This window comes from Phyllobates terribilis, unplaced genomic scaffold (genome assembly GCF_046119375.1).
Source record: "Phyllobates terribilis strain yellow unplaced genomic scaffold, ASM4611937v1 Scaffold_4__5_contigs__length_816908805, whole genome shotgun sequence".
Lineage (NCBI taxonomy): Eukaryota > Metazoa > Chordata > Amphibia > Anura > Dendrobatidae > Phyllobates > Phyllobates terribilis.
In genome coordinates this window covers 107665125-107680448 of record NW_027362764.1, presented here as the reverse complement: position 1 = coordinate 107680448, position 15324 = coordinate 107665125, and the positions used below count along the sequence as shown (strand labels likewise).

General features: G+C 41.8%; 1 protein-coding gene across 10 annotated transcripts in view; it reads right to left on the bottom strand.

Annotated features, from left to right (window-relative positions):
- DIP2C (disco interacting protein 2 homolog C) overlaps positions 1-15324 on the bottom strand; it is a 542404-nt gene that overhangs the window by 80054 nt on the left and 447026 nt on the right. For all 10 annotated transcript variants that reach the window (XM_073677658.1, XM_073677663.1, XM_073677660.1 and 7 more), the window contains 2 exons: positions 13925-14046; positions 3850-3961 (listed from right to left, as the gene is read on the bottom strand). In XM_073677658.1, the coding sequence (XP_073533759.1) occupies positions 3850-3961; positions 13925-14046 (234 nt within the window). The remainder of the gene's footprint in view (positions 1-3849; positions 3962-13924; positions 14047-15324) is intronic.

Here is a 15324-nt window from a genome sequence, read left to right as displayed (position 1 = left end):
TATGGCGACTAGTGTTGAGCGCAAGTGCTCGCTACTTGAGTTTGCATCGGGTGTTCTGGTATGCATTAAGTATCGTGGGTATTTGAGTGACATGCTTGAGTCTCCGCCCCATATGCTTCACAGCCCAAAAAACTTTGCGTGGATTGCCTGCCATGCACGAGCGATCCCCGCATGTTTTTTTTTGGGTGTCTAATAACCGTGAAACATCCGGGCGGGGACTCGAGCATGTCACTCGAGCACACGCAGTACATGGTGCATACCTGAGTACCCGATGCAAACTCAAGTAGCGAGCACTTGCGCTCAAGACTAATGACAACTTATTCAATATGATGACCTAATTTTATCAAATTCTGTGTCGTACCTCTGGGTTCAAAATGTTCACTATACACCTTAATAAAATCCTTGAGGGGTATAGTTTCCAAAATGGGGTCACTTGTGGGGGAGCTGCACTGTTTAGGCACATCAGGGGCTCTCCAAACGCGACATGGTGTCCGCTAACAAATTGAATGGAAAATCGGCTCAAATTGTTAGCAGACGCCATGTTGCGTTTGGAGAGCCCCTGTGTGCCCAAACATTGGAGCTTCCCCACAAGTGACCCCATTTTGGAAACTAGACCCCCCAAGGCACCTATCTAGATGCATAGTGAGCACTTGGTACCCCCAGGTGCTTCACAAATTGATTCATAAAAATGAAAAAGTGTTTTTTTTTTCACTTTTTCATTTTTACGAATCAATTTGTGAAGCGCCTGGGGGTTCCAACTGCTCACTATGCATCTAGACAGGTGCCTTGGGGGGTCTAGTTTCCAAAATGGGGTCACTTGTGGGGGAGCTCCAATGTTTGGGCATACAGGGGCTCTCCAAACGCAACATGGTGTCCGCTTACAAATTGAGCCGATTTTCCATTCAATTTGTTAGCGGACACCATGTTGCATTTGGAGAGTACCTGTGTGCCCAGACATTGGAGCTCCCCCACAAGTGACCCCATTTTGGAAACTAGACCCCCCAAGGCACCTATCTAAATGCATAGTGAGCACTTGGAACCCCTAGGTGCTTCACACATTGATTCATAAAAATGAAAAAGTGAAAAAAACAACACTTTTTCATTTTTACGAATCAATTTGTGAAGCACCTGGGGGTACCAAGTGCTCACTATGCATCTAGATAGGTGCCTTGGGGGGTCTAGTTTCCAAAATGGGGTCACTTGTGGGGGAGCTCCAATGTTTGGGCACACAGGGGCTCTCCAAACGCAACATGGCGTCCGCTAATTATTCAAGCAAATTTTACAATCAAAAAGTCAAATGGCGCTCCTTCCCTTCAGAGCCCTGCCGTGCGCCCAAACAGTGTTTTTTCCCCACATATGGGGTATCTGCGTGCCCAGGGGAAATTGCACAACAAATTTGGGGTCCATTTTTTCTTGTTACCCCTGTGAAAATAAAAAAAATTGGGTCTAAAGTAACATTTTTGTGTAAAAAGTTAAATGTTAATTTTTTTCTTCCACATTCCAAAAGTTCCTGTGAAGCACCTGAAGGGTTAATAAACTTATTGAATGTGGTTTTGAGCACCTTGAGGGGTGCAGTTTTTAGAATGGTGTCTCTTTTGGGTATTTTCTGTCATAAAGACCTCTCAAAGTGACTTCAAATATGATGTGGTCCCTAAAAAAGTGGTTTTGTAAATTTTGTTGGAAAAATGAGAAATCGCTGGGCAACTTTTAACCCTTATAGCTCCCTAACAAAAAAAATTTTTGGTTCCAAAATTGTGCTGATGTAAAGTAGACATGTGGGAAATGTTATTTATTAACTCTTTTGTGTGACATATCTCTCTGATTTAAGGGTATAAAAATAAAAATTTTGAAAATTGCAACATTTTCAACATTTTCGCCAAATTTCCGTTTTTTTCACAAATAAACGCAAGTGATATCGAAGAAATTTTACCACAATCATGAAGTACAATATGTCACGAAAAAACAATCTCAGAATCAGGGGGATCCGTTGAAGCGTTCCAGAGTAATTACCTCATAAAGTGACAGTGGTCAGAATTGTAAAAATTGGCCTGGTCATTAACGTGCAAACCACCCTCGGGGGTTAAGGGGTTAATGACTTGGCCCCAGAATATTTGCGCCATACAAAACTGCAAAATATAAAACCTCAGAATAATTAAAATATCTGCCTATGTTTAATCGGGAAATAGTTATGCCAATCACTGCTGTCCGATTGTACCAGACAAACACAAATATCATTGGTTCACCACTTAGAACGTATGTGTTATTTATAAGGACTTAGCGTCCTTATAATTGCTGTAAATCCATGTGATTACAGCTATTAAATATTAATTAGAACACAAAAAGTCTCAACAACTTTACATTATAAAACCACTATTATCAAAGTTATCAGTGAGGCCGCGAGAGCAACTACACTGCGTCTAAAGCCCCCCAGGTCAGAATGGCACCAGATATTATTCATACAGTATAAGTAATAAAAACAAGTGTAGTGTTTTGTTTTTCCTTTTTCTCAAGCATAGCAAATTGCCAAACCAAGGAGAAAAAAAATAATCCCAAGAATCATGTTGTCCATCGGTGAACCGACTCCAGGCCCTAATGGTTTGTGATGATGGGGGTTATAGTACTTTAAAATGCACCAGAGTTTAATCAATATCAAAGCAATTATTATTATTAATGGTTCCACAATTTCCCCAGTATTAAAAGTTTGCTAACTTGGATAAACATTTTACTCTGCCCCATCTATATCAATCTACAGATCCAAGCCCTCACCACCTACTGCCTCCTCCAGCTCCACACATTTCCCAATTTTGTTCTTTCCTCAACTTTAGGTCAACAAAAATGTTTGTGAATGTTCATCACCTCCTGCTTAGATTACTACAATATCCTGGTTATTCCACCTCTCCACTCATTAATTACCTTTCCAAGTCAACCTCTTTACTGGCTGCTAACATATAACTTTGGCTATGTTCACATCATGTTTTAGCCACATGAAAAAAAAAATCAATGGAAGAAGAGATTCAGGTGTATTTGCCAATGAGGCCATTGACTTAATGAAGTCACTTTGTAAACTAGATCAGATTGAGCACAAAGGTGGACACTATTAAAAATTACCAACAAATAAAATTGCATTCTGTAGCGGTATAGCATGTAAATATGAAATATATGAAATTTGAATTGCATTACTGCTCTAGATAATATGAAAAAATGGAGATATACGTAGCACATAATTTGGTCAATTCATGCCTGCCGATTAGCCAACAACAAGGCGATCTTCTTTGCTGGGAACCTATCCTATTGTGAATCCTCTCCTAAGCTGAAGCCTACATTTATATGGGTAGGTAGCCAAAAATTAGATTAGACACAACATCAAGTGACTCCATTTGCTTCATTAAAGTCAATGGACCTGAGGGCGAACATGCTTGAATCTCGTTTTTCGGGACTTCAGACAGAAGCCATGACGAGCCACTGACAAGTGTCAAAAAAGGTGATGAGAACTCGGCCTTACTAGGCTGTTCACATCCTGTACCTATCATACATCTCTGGCCTCACCTCCCGCCACCCCCCCATTCACAATCTCTAGACCTCACAACATCTCCTTCTCTGCTCTCCTCTCATCTGCTCCTCCAACAACTGGCTCCAAGATTTAATGTTGACATCAGTGACAGAAGAAGCATCTAAAATGTTTTATAACTAATATACAATATAGAAACAATAATGGAGGATTCGCTTAATTCATTTGGAATTTTTGAGCTAGCGCATTACATCAAATTATTAATACTGGCCGACAATCTTGTGGATTGAAGTATGGTTTACACACTCCTAAGAAAATGATTTTGTAGAGAACATTCTCACCAGTATCCAGGATCGGAGGCCACGTTCTAATATCGACGGCTGCTGCTGCTTCCCTTGACCGTAACAGTTTACAAATGAGTTGCGTAGTCATTAAGCAGGCCGAACGACTCACCTGGGAGACAAGGAGGAAGAAAATGAGGAAATAATTATGTCTGCTTCCAACCTAACAAACATAGAAAAATTCTACTCTCCTCGGGGGTTTCTGAAACCAGAATATTATTCTAAAACACAAGTTCAACGAATGCCATGTATTAATATTTTGTCTTTTGAGTAATAAACACTACGTTGTGGAAGTCTGGAATCGCTATCAAAGCTAAGTGAGCCAGAAATTGCCAAGACATGGAAATAACATCAAGCCAAAGCAAACTAATACTCATTTGCAACAGCCAGAAAATGTGTAGGGTAGTAAAATAACTTTTGTCATATGACAACTTCAATGCAGGGAACATCAATATTACAAAAAAAAAACAAACCTTGCCTAAATGATTTCAGATCTTATACGATGACTGAATTTGCACATATCCAGTTTTAGAGACCAAGAAACTGGGCAACTGGCTAAGGGCATGATTTCTGGAAAGGAATCCTGAAAGCATCATATAACTTAGCAAAATGTAGTGTTATATGGGGACATTATTGGCCAAATATCTATCGTGCAATGAGAAGATAGAAAAACTGTCAGCTACAGGAATTATATTCTACATTTCAATATCCATCTGTTCTAATGGAAAACAGTCTTCCGCCAGAGGTGTCCGTTAGCGGCCTTATTCCGCTTTCTCTATTGAGAAGACACATACCCATCAAAGTTTGGTTTATAGTCACCTCAACCGACCAGTAATGGGTATGATCAGAGCTGCCCACTTAGGACAACTTAAAGTAAGAGAATGGCACATCACTGAACATGTATGATATATATATTACTTAAAAAGAACCGGTCATTAGGATTTTATACTCCAAACTAAGGGCATATATATATATATATAGATAGATAGATAGATATATAAAGGTGAGGGTACTGATCAGGAATAATTGAGTAAGCAACTGTAATGCTAATGCCGGCACCCCTGCATGGTTTCCCTTCCCCTCCATGCAGGGACACTGACCTACTCACCGGTGCGTCCAAGCGGTCACCTCCCCGTCTCTAGGCACATCTCCCTGCTTTCTATTGTCTGTGCACGCTGGGAGGCGTTCTCTACAAAATCAATCCCAAATAGGAAGCTGCTTGAGCAACGTTCTCCCATTAGTGAGTGTTTATGCCACTAGACAGTTGCCAGGTCCCAGTCCTGTGTGACCAGAGCCTGAACCCTTGGTCCTTGTGTGGCCAGAGCCTGAACCCAAACCTCTGGTACCTGTGTGGCCAGGGCCTGAACCTGAAAAAGCGTCTGGCGGTACCTGAACCCTGAAGCCGCACTGACAGTATCTGAACCCTGAAGCCGCACCGGCGGTATTCGAACATGTAACCATTCCGTCAGTACTAGAACCTGCACTTGTGTCAGTCCTGGTTAGTGTTCCATAGTCTGTACTGTTGGAGCTTGTTCCAAGATCCGAATCCAACCCTGTCTGTGACTCTGTGTCAGTATCCGTTCAGCCTGAGGATCCAAAACCTGCATAGTCTGAACAGAATCCTTATCCTGTCTTGCCAGGTTACTCTGACCCCAGTCCGTGTCAACGTACCTGACCCTTGGGGTCAGCAGTTGAAGTACCGGGGACTGCCTAGGAGTGGTATCTGGTGGTTACGTGCAGCTCAAGCCTGACTCCACCATCAGGAGCTCTAGTGAACACCAGGTAGCCACTTAGCTATGCCCTTTCCTAGGCAAGCTCGTGGGTCAAAAAAACACGTACGTCCTCTGCGAGCGTGACAGCAACCATGGCCCCGATTCATGAAGACTGATGTTTTTAATGCCAGTTGTAATGAAGGGAGTTCTACTGTAAATGAACCAAATTCATTAAGAAAGATGCGCCTCTTAGTGAACTTGACGCATCGCACAACTTCTGTGCAGCTTTGCCAGAAATGTTACTCTAGTCAGGGGCTGGTGTACATTTCTGATATAAAGTGTAACTATCGTTTTACAATAGAACACAAGAAAATAAGAAACTTTGTAATAGATTTTATTGGAGAAATCTGCTTCTTTCTCCTTCTGAACTCATCATTCATTCTCAAAATTCTCAATTCTTGGGTAAAATAACTCTTCAGTGAGTACAGACTTCCCCATTACGGAGATTATTACTCTTTAAAGTATATGTAATCTCTCAATGACAAAAAATGTAGAGCGTGAAAGAATATCGGGTGAGCAGAGGTGAGATTGTGAGAGGCACCGACAATATGACATATAACCTATACGTATTCTCAGGAGTAGGCTATTAGTGTGTGTCTGAATGGTTGCCGAGGACCAAACTGCTATGACAGATGATCATTTATGATTTGCTTAGAGGACTACTTTGGCATGAAATCAAACTTCCCTGCAAGCATTCATCGATTTGAGGTTCTGCTGTCGTATCCTTATTACTGAGCTATAAAGTATTCCTCCGTAGAGTGAGCACTGCCATGATGGACACCATCGCACTCTATATGGCACTAATGTAAAATATTAATGCCATAAGCTTTACCAAGTATGTTGGATTAAAGGAATGGGACACATTTATTTTTGTTACAAGTTTTAAAGTGTCCTAAAAGAGTCCTGTAGTCGGATGATGTGGCAGCAGCCACCTATAGCAAACAACTGCACCATTCATTGAGGTTTTTGGAAGAGAACTTTCAATATGGTCCCCGGAAAGCCCTGCTAAGGTGGCAAGGTATGAGCATGGCGTTTTAGCTGTAGAAATGGATAATTGTTGACATGCATACAAGGTCAGGTGGAACAGAGATTGGGACACATTTGTGTTTACATAACTTTGGTGGTAACTCTGGTGGTAAATGTGATAAATTGAGCAATTTATGTGTCTTAGACTCTTTTTGCAGTAATAGGGGGTATGGCTTAGATAAAAATGGGGGTCTTCAAGAAAAAGAATGTGACTTGGAATGCGATAAGACGGACAAAATTGTACTGGCATGATTAAGCTGGGGTTGTCCAGTAGACGACTAACCATTTACGTCTCATTCTGGACGTGGCCACTGCAGCTGCCTTAGTCAAGTACAAATCCCCAAACTTCAGACAGTTATGACATCAAATTTAAAAAACAAAAAAACTTTAATGGACAAGTTTAGCTCTGCAACAAACAACCACAGACTGAGCGCGGCCACTATCCTCTTATCAGAGATAGTCCAACCAAACGACAACAGACTGAGCGCGGCCACTATCCTCTTATCAGAGATAGTCCAACCAAACGACAACAGACTGAGCGCGGCCACTATCCTCTTATCAGTGATAGTCCAACCAAACGACAACAGACTGAGCGCGGCCACTATCCTCTTATCAGTGATAGTCCAACCAAACGACAACTGACTGAGCGCGGCCACTATCCTCTTATCAGTGATAGTCCAACCAAACGACAACAGACTGAGCGCGGCCACTATCCTCTTATCAGTGATAGTCCAACCAAACGACAACAGACTGAGCGCGGCCACTATCCTCTTATCAGTGATAGTCCAACCAAACGACAACAGACTGAGCGCGGCCACTATCCTCTTATCAGTGATAGTCCAACCAAACGACAACAGACTGAGCGCGGCCACTATCCTCTTATCAGTGATAGTCCAACCAAACGACAACTGACTGAGCGCGGCCACTATCCTCTTATCAGTGATAGTCCAACCAAACGACAACAGACTGAGCGCGGCCACTATCCTCTTATCAGTGATAGTCCAACCAAACGACAACAGACTGAGCGCGGCCACTATCCTCTTATCAGTGATAGTCCAACCAAACGACAACAGACTGAGCGCGGCCACTATCCTCTTATCAGTGATAGTCCAACCAAACGACAACAGACTGAGCGCGGCCACTATCCTCTTATCAGTGATAGTCCAACCAAACGACAACTGACTGAGCGCGGCCACTATCCTCTTATCAGTGATAGTCCAACCAAACGACAACAGACTGAGCGCGGCCACTATCCTCTTATCAGTGATAGTCCAACCAAACGACAACAGACTGAGCGCGGCCACTATCCTCTTATCAGTGATAGTCCAACCAAACGACAACTGACTGAGCGCGGCCACTATCCTCTTATCAGTGATAGTCCAACCAAACGACAACAGACTGAGCGCGGCCACTATCCTCTTATCAGAGATAGTCCAACCAAACGACAACAGACTGAGCGCGGCCACTATCCTCTTATCAGTGATAGTCCAACCAAACGACAACAGACTGAGCGCGGCCACTATCCTCTTATCAGTGATAGTCCAACCAAACGACAACAGACTGAGCGCGGCCACTATCCTCTTATCAGTGATAGTCCAACCAAACGACAACAGACTGAGCGCGGCCACTATCCTCTTATCAGTGATAGTCCAACCAAACGACAACAGACTGAGCGCGGCCACTATCCTCTTATCAGTGATAGTCCAACCAAACACCAGTCCAATGTTCCATAAAAACGACTTTGATCTACATTTATAGAATATACATACAATGCATTACAAACATGTTTCAAAAACAGATAGGCGTTTCTCCTTCTATCTGCATGTTTTTAATGCATTGTATGCATATTCTAACAATAAATATCAAAGTCATTTTATGGAGCAACGTGCTGGCGTTTGGTTGGACTATCTGTGTGTGTGTATGTAACGGAAGAGAAATTAATGGAGTTTATTCTGGGTGTAGAATTAAATCCCCCTAAGTGTAAATTATTTAGTATGTTAGAAGTCACCTTGAAATTAAAGATCCTCACATTCAGCAATCTGGAGACGTACACTACGGTTTACAGCAGCGTTTATAGGTATCAGAGGCATGCTCTTCAGTTAAAGAACACTTACCGCATTGTCACCTGCTGATAACAAAATGCAGACTACATTTACCAACTAGGTGGGATATCGCAGAATTTACATACAGCAAATACTTACAAGAACGGAAACAAATTAAATGACTATAATTAATATGCAGTTTCCCACCACCACATTTTTGATGTGGGTAATTGAAGCCTGTACAATTAACAAGCATGACATCTGAGAACCATATGGAAATCAATTTCACCCAAAATTTATGGAATAATTGTTCCCATTACTTAAAAAAGTAATTAACATCAATTTAATCTAATGTGTGTAGATTATGAACACAATGCACTACTTCGACATCCCACACCTGCTTACAGAAGGAGCGCCTCCTGCTCAGAGGAGTCTATAATAGGACACTTTTGAGGGTAAATTTGCACACACTAATCGGCATCGGCAGTGTGCTGCATGGCCTATTACCAACGTGGATAGATTTATGCATTTACCGCAAATTACAGCACTTGTCAGTCACTCAACTTGTACAGTCGGTCACCAAAGTTTTTGCCACCTAATCTGAGAGCAGCATAATGTAGAGACAGAGATCCTGATTCCAGCAATGTGCCACTTATTTGGCTGCTTGCAGTATTATCAGCAGGAGATTATCACTAGAGGACTTGTAAACCAGTATGCAGTTCTCTGTATTCATGAGCTCTGTATAACGCCGCCCCTCAATACTGATTGGGAGCTTTCTGCCTATGCACAGTGCACAAATACAGCTGTGAATCAGTGATGTGGGCAGGGTTATACAGAGGTCAGCATTCAGAGAACTGGTAGATAAAACAGAGATTTTATCAAAACTGCAACAAGCAGCGCAGTAAGCGATATATCTCTGCCCCTACATCATGTTGATCTCAGATGGGAAGCAAAAACCTAGTGACATGTTCTCTTTAAATAAGGTATTTCAACTAGCCTCATGGCAATCGACCGATGCCATTCAGCATGTGAGAATACACCAAGTCTTAGCTCTAATTATCTCATCTGATCAGGACACAATTATTGAATAATGAACAAATGAAAATAAAGAAAAACAAAAATAGAGAAAAACTCAGCACTCATGGAGCTGAGCAGTAGAACAGTGCCAATTTAATTTAAGCAATCCATTGGAATATATATTTGATGTTTCGGTCATAGATTTACGACCTTCATCAGAAAGCAACGGATTGCAGCGGATGGGGTAGGTTCAAGAAAAGAAGCGCAAAGAAACTGACATAGTCGCAAGCTCCTCTGCACGAATTACTGTGTTGGAATTCCTTTGCGCTTCTTCTCCTGAAAAATGTTTTTTTTTTTTTACAAAACTGCTCCAAAAACTGTCTCTTTTTGTAGTGGTTTTTAGATGTGAATATTTCAGCCAGAAAAATGCACGTAAAAAATCTCCGTGTGAACAAAGCCTTACGGTTTATGTGTTGCACTGTAGATCAAGCAAATACTTGATCTACTGCGAAATGCAAATGCCTGTGCGGCTACTCTCCCGGAGGAAAGGGCGCTGCTCAAGTGGGCCTCGTCTGCATTCCCTATTGATAAAGTGAATTGATGAAAAGTACCCACTTCCTAATAGACACCCCAATATCAGAAAAAAGTGGAGTATCCCATCTTCCTTCAGTGGTCTTACTAGATAAAGAAAGTCATCTGTATGGTGTTCGTCTACTTGATGAAGCGCAGAAGGAGAATTAACATATTCCAGGATCTACTGTGCCAGGATATGGCGATCTAAGCGGGAAACTTTCTCTTGGTGAGAGCATCAAAGTTGGCACAGGGAGACTTATTGGCCACACAATGCTTGACTGAAAAATTAAGTATGCAAATATTAAAAGAATAGGGTCTCTTTGCCTCCAATTGGAAGTTACAATCCTGTAAGTTAATGTCAACCCTTTAAAAAAACCTTGCTCTATGACATAGCATATAATGCCAAACCAAAATCTGCATACTGCTGTTTCAGGGTTTTTGTCCCTCATCAGTGCAAAGCAGGAACACTGGTTGGCAGCATGTGAATACTTTGTCCGTTGGTCAAAAGGGGTAAAATTTCTCTCTGTGGAGAGTGTCAAGCTGGGGTAGGGAAACTTACAGTACAGACCAAAAGTTTGGACACACCTTCTCATTTAAGGATTTTTCTGGATTTTCATGACTATGAAAATTGTGCAATCACACTGAAGGCATCAAAACTATGAATTAACAATGTGGAATTATATACTTAACAAAAAAGTGTGAAACAACTGAAAATATGTCTTATATTCTAGATTCTTCAAAGTAGCCACCTTTTGCTTTGATGACTGCTTTGCACACTCTTGGCATTTTCTTGATGAGCTTCAAGAGGTAGTCACCGGAAATGGTTTTCACTTCACAGTTGTGCCCTGTCAAGTTTAATAAGTGGGATTTCTTGCCTTATAAATGGGGTTAGGACCATCAGTTGTGTTGTGAAGAGGTCAGGTGGATACACAGCTGATAGTCCTACTGAATAGACTGTTAAAATTTGGATTATGGCAAGAAAAAAGCAGCTAAGTAAAGAAAAACGAGTGGCCATCATTACTTTAAGAAATGAAGGTCAGTCAGTCCGAAAAATTGGGCAACCTTTCAAAGTGTCCCCAAGTGTAGTTGCAAAAACCATCAAGCGCTACAAAGAAACTGGCTCACATGAGGACCGCCCCAGGAAAGGAAGACCAAGAGTCACCTCTGCTTCTGAGGATAAGTTTATCCGAGTCACCAGCCTCAGAAATCGCAGGTTAACAGCAGCTCAGATTAGAGACCAGGTCAATGCCACACAGAGTTCTAGCAGCAGACACATCTCTACAACAACTGTTAAGAGGAGACTTTGTGCAGCAGGCCTTCATTGTAAAATAGCTGCTAGGAAACCACTGCTAAGGACAGGCAACAAGCAGAAGAGACTTGTTTGGGCAAAAGAACACAAGGAATGGACATTAGACCAGTGGAAATCTGTGCTTTGGTCTGATGATGAGTCCAAATTTGAGATCTTTGGTTCCAACCACCGTGTCTTTGTGCGACGCAGAAAAGGTGAACGGATGGACTCTACATGCCTGGTTCCCACCGTGAAGCATGGAGGAGGAGGTGTGATGGTGTGGGGGTGCTTTGCTGGTGACACTGTTGGGGATTTATTCAAAATTGAAGGCATACTGAACCAGCATGGCTACCACAGCATCTTGCAGTGGCATGCTATTCCATCCGGTTTGCGTTTAGTTGGACCATCATTTATTTTTCAACAGGACAATGACCCCAAACACACCTCCAGGCTGTGTAAGGGCTATTTGACCAAGAAAGAGAGTGATGGGGTGCTACGCCAGATGACCTGGCCTCCACAGTCACCAGACCTGAACCCAATCGAGATGGTTTGGGGTGAGCTGGACCGCAGAGTGAAGGCAAAAGGGCCAACAAGTGCTAAGCATCTCTGGGAACTCCTTCAAGATTGTTGGAAGACCATTTCCGGTGACTACCTCTTGAAGCTCATCAAGAGAATGCCAGGAGTGTGCAAAGCAGTCATCAAAGCAAAAGGTGGCTACTTTGAAGAACCTAGAATATAAGACCTATTTTCAGTTGTTTCACACTTTTTTGTTAAGTATATAATTCCACATTGTTAATTCATAGTTTTGATGCCTTCAGTGTGAATGTACAATTTTCATAGTCATGAAAATACAGAAAAATCTTTAAATGAGAAGGTGTGTCCAAACTTTTGGTCTGTACTGTATGTGCAATGCAGAGAAGTATGTTGTGGCTGAAGTAGCACCAGGCACGAGTTTAATTTTGTTTTCTAATGGCATTCTCATATTCACAAAGTCATTTCTTATCAAGAGCGAATGGATCTGGGTTCTTGTTTTCACTGAACAGTTAAAAGAATCCTCCTGCATACTATACATTACTGTCACCATAAAGTGATATTTAATGTCCCGTCCTAATGATGGCAGAGGAAATCTTCCTTTTTTTCTGCACTAGGAGCTTCTACAAGCTTCTAATTATGGGAGAAAAAATAAATAAAGAGCTGAATACATTAATTTTAGTAGCAAATGTATATCTTGCTTTCTCATTATACTACAATATATTCCGGCTAAACAAAATTTCGTTTTCAAAATATGGAGCTGTATATCTTATGCAAAGAAATGCGATTCTTACACTGGAGGAAAATTTCAAATGTCTTTCTTTTCAGAACAAGGACTTTTTCATAGATCATTGTTAAAGGGGCCCTACCTTGCACTGGATTTTTTTTTTTATTTAAAGCAACTACCTGCTCTAAGGCTGAGTTCACCTAGCGTTTGCTACTACGGTCAGTGTCTCCGTCAGGGCTTAGATCTAAACCCCCGCAAAATGGGATTCGGGCGTATGCGATGACGGGGTCATTGACTACATCGATGCAGACGAAGTAACTGCGTGCTCCATCATACATCATCTTCAGAAGTACACGCATACTGGATGCATACAGCAAAACGTAGTTGACTATGTTTTCCTGCCAGCTTCAACTAGGGGTATACTGCTGAAAATAACGCACAACAGAAGACACTGTGACCCCGTCTGCATCACTGTAGTCAATGACCCCGTCAGCGCATACGTCCAAATCCCCATTTTGCAGAGGATCGGGCAAAAACAATTGTGGCAAAGAATATATAAATTCCGCCTAATTGGTGCAGCTCCACTGATTTCGGAACAGTTTTACTTTGTCTTCCGGTCCAAAGTTATACCCCCTGGAAATAAAGATGCAAATTTTCCCTAAAACCAACTGGGCGTGTACCACACAACTTCTCTGTGGGCGTGTGTGCTTTTTCTCCACTGATGCTGGCCAATTAAAACACAGCCACGTCCACAGATAAGTTCTGTGGTATTCGCCCAGTTGGTTAAAGAGAAAATTTGCACCTTTATTACCAGGGGGGAATAACTTTGCAAAGTAGGGCAACAGAATAAAAAGAAAAAACTGTTCCAGAGTCCGTGGTGAAGCAGCAATTGAAGAAGGTACTTGGTTTAAATTTAAAAAATCCAGTGAAAGATCCTCTTTAAGGTTGGAGCTTAGTATAGGAGCTGGCATCAAGATAACGGAGAAATGACAGAAGAATGTTGTTATATATCACCCATATGTTGACCAGCCTCATATGAAATCATCATCAAAGCTCATAAAATACCTGCTCACTATCCGATGGATGATTTATACCTTACCTCCACAATCATCTTCACCGTAGGCAGCGTCGTTGCGATGTTCTGTGGGTGTGGAGGTCGCACTGTTATTGGCACACAACCAGCGTACAGACAGCCATAAAATGCTGCAATCAGATCTATTCCTGCAGAGCCGAATCAGAAAGCTGAATCAGTAAAAATACTAATTCAAAGGGAACGTTTCATTAAGAGAACGCTATTAACCTGCAGACATGGGATTAATCTGCAGGTTAATAGCATTCTAAAGCTGCCGGCACCCGGCACCCGCACTGAGAGCCCCACTGCCGGGAGAAAATTAACTTTATTCCTCCCAGCAGCCTTGGGTTTTCAGTCATAGGGATGGTGCTGGTGAGGCTTCAGTCACCGCATAGAGAGCGGCTGTAACGGCGCTCCGGCACTGACTGACAGCTGGCTCAGCACTACCGCACCGAGAGGTGACTAAATTTGCAACGGCCCACCCCTCCTAAGAGGAATAAAGTTCATTTACTCCCGGCAGCGGGGCTCTCAGTGTCGGTGCCGTGCAGCTTCAAAACGCTACTAACCTGCAGATTAACCCCTTATGTGCAGGTTAATAGTGTTTTTTTACATGACAGGTTCCCTTTAATAGGGTCCTTTTCATTAACAAGTTTTTACCAAATTCCTATGTAGTGTAGTAATGGTCACAAAATAAAGATGACACATTAAACCAATTACCTGCATGAAGGTGCACATATACAAGAAGGTGTGTATTTAATGAAGTTTTCTGCCACTTTCTTTATGTTTACATATGAAATAAGAAGTGCCATATACTAACATATAACTCCCCTGCCGCTTCTCCAGTCTCCTCTCCTCCTTTTCCGGCATGGTCAGTAAGTGACTGCTGCAGCCCATCAGTGGCTGCAGTGATTGACTGTCGCTGCACAGAACAGAATGAGGTGAGATCGACGGAGGTTTGACAGGTGAGTATATGTTATTTTGACAGTGGGGGTCATATGTAAATTTAGAGAAAGTGGCGGAGAACCCCTTTAACCCATTATCAATTATCCTATTAGGAAATTTGAATAAAATCTAAGAAGTCCCCCAGTAAACTATCAACCATAATGGTATTTCACTTGGAGGGCTTTGATCGAAGGTACAGTTATATGAAAAAGTTTGGGCACACCTATTAATCTTAAGCTTAATGTTTTATAAAAATTGGTGTTTTTGCAACAGCTATTTCAGTTTGATATATGTAATATATATTGAAATGAGATTTATTGTACTAACTGAAAATGTGTAATCTGCATTCAAACAAAATTTGACAGGTGCATAAGTATGGGCACCCTTATCATTTTCTTGTTTGAAATACTCCTACCTACTTTTTACTGACTTACTAAAGCACTTTTTTTGGTTTTGTAACCTCATTGAGCTTTGAACTTCATAGC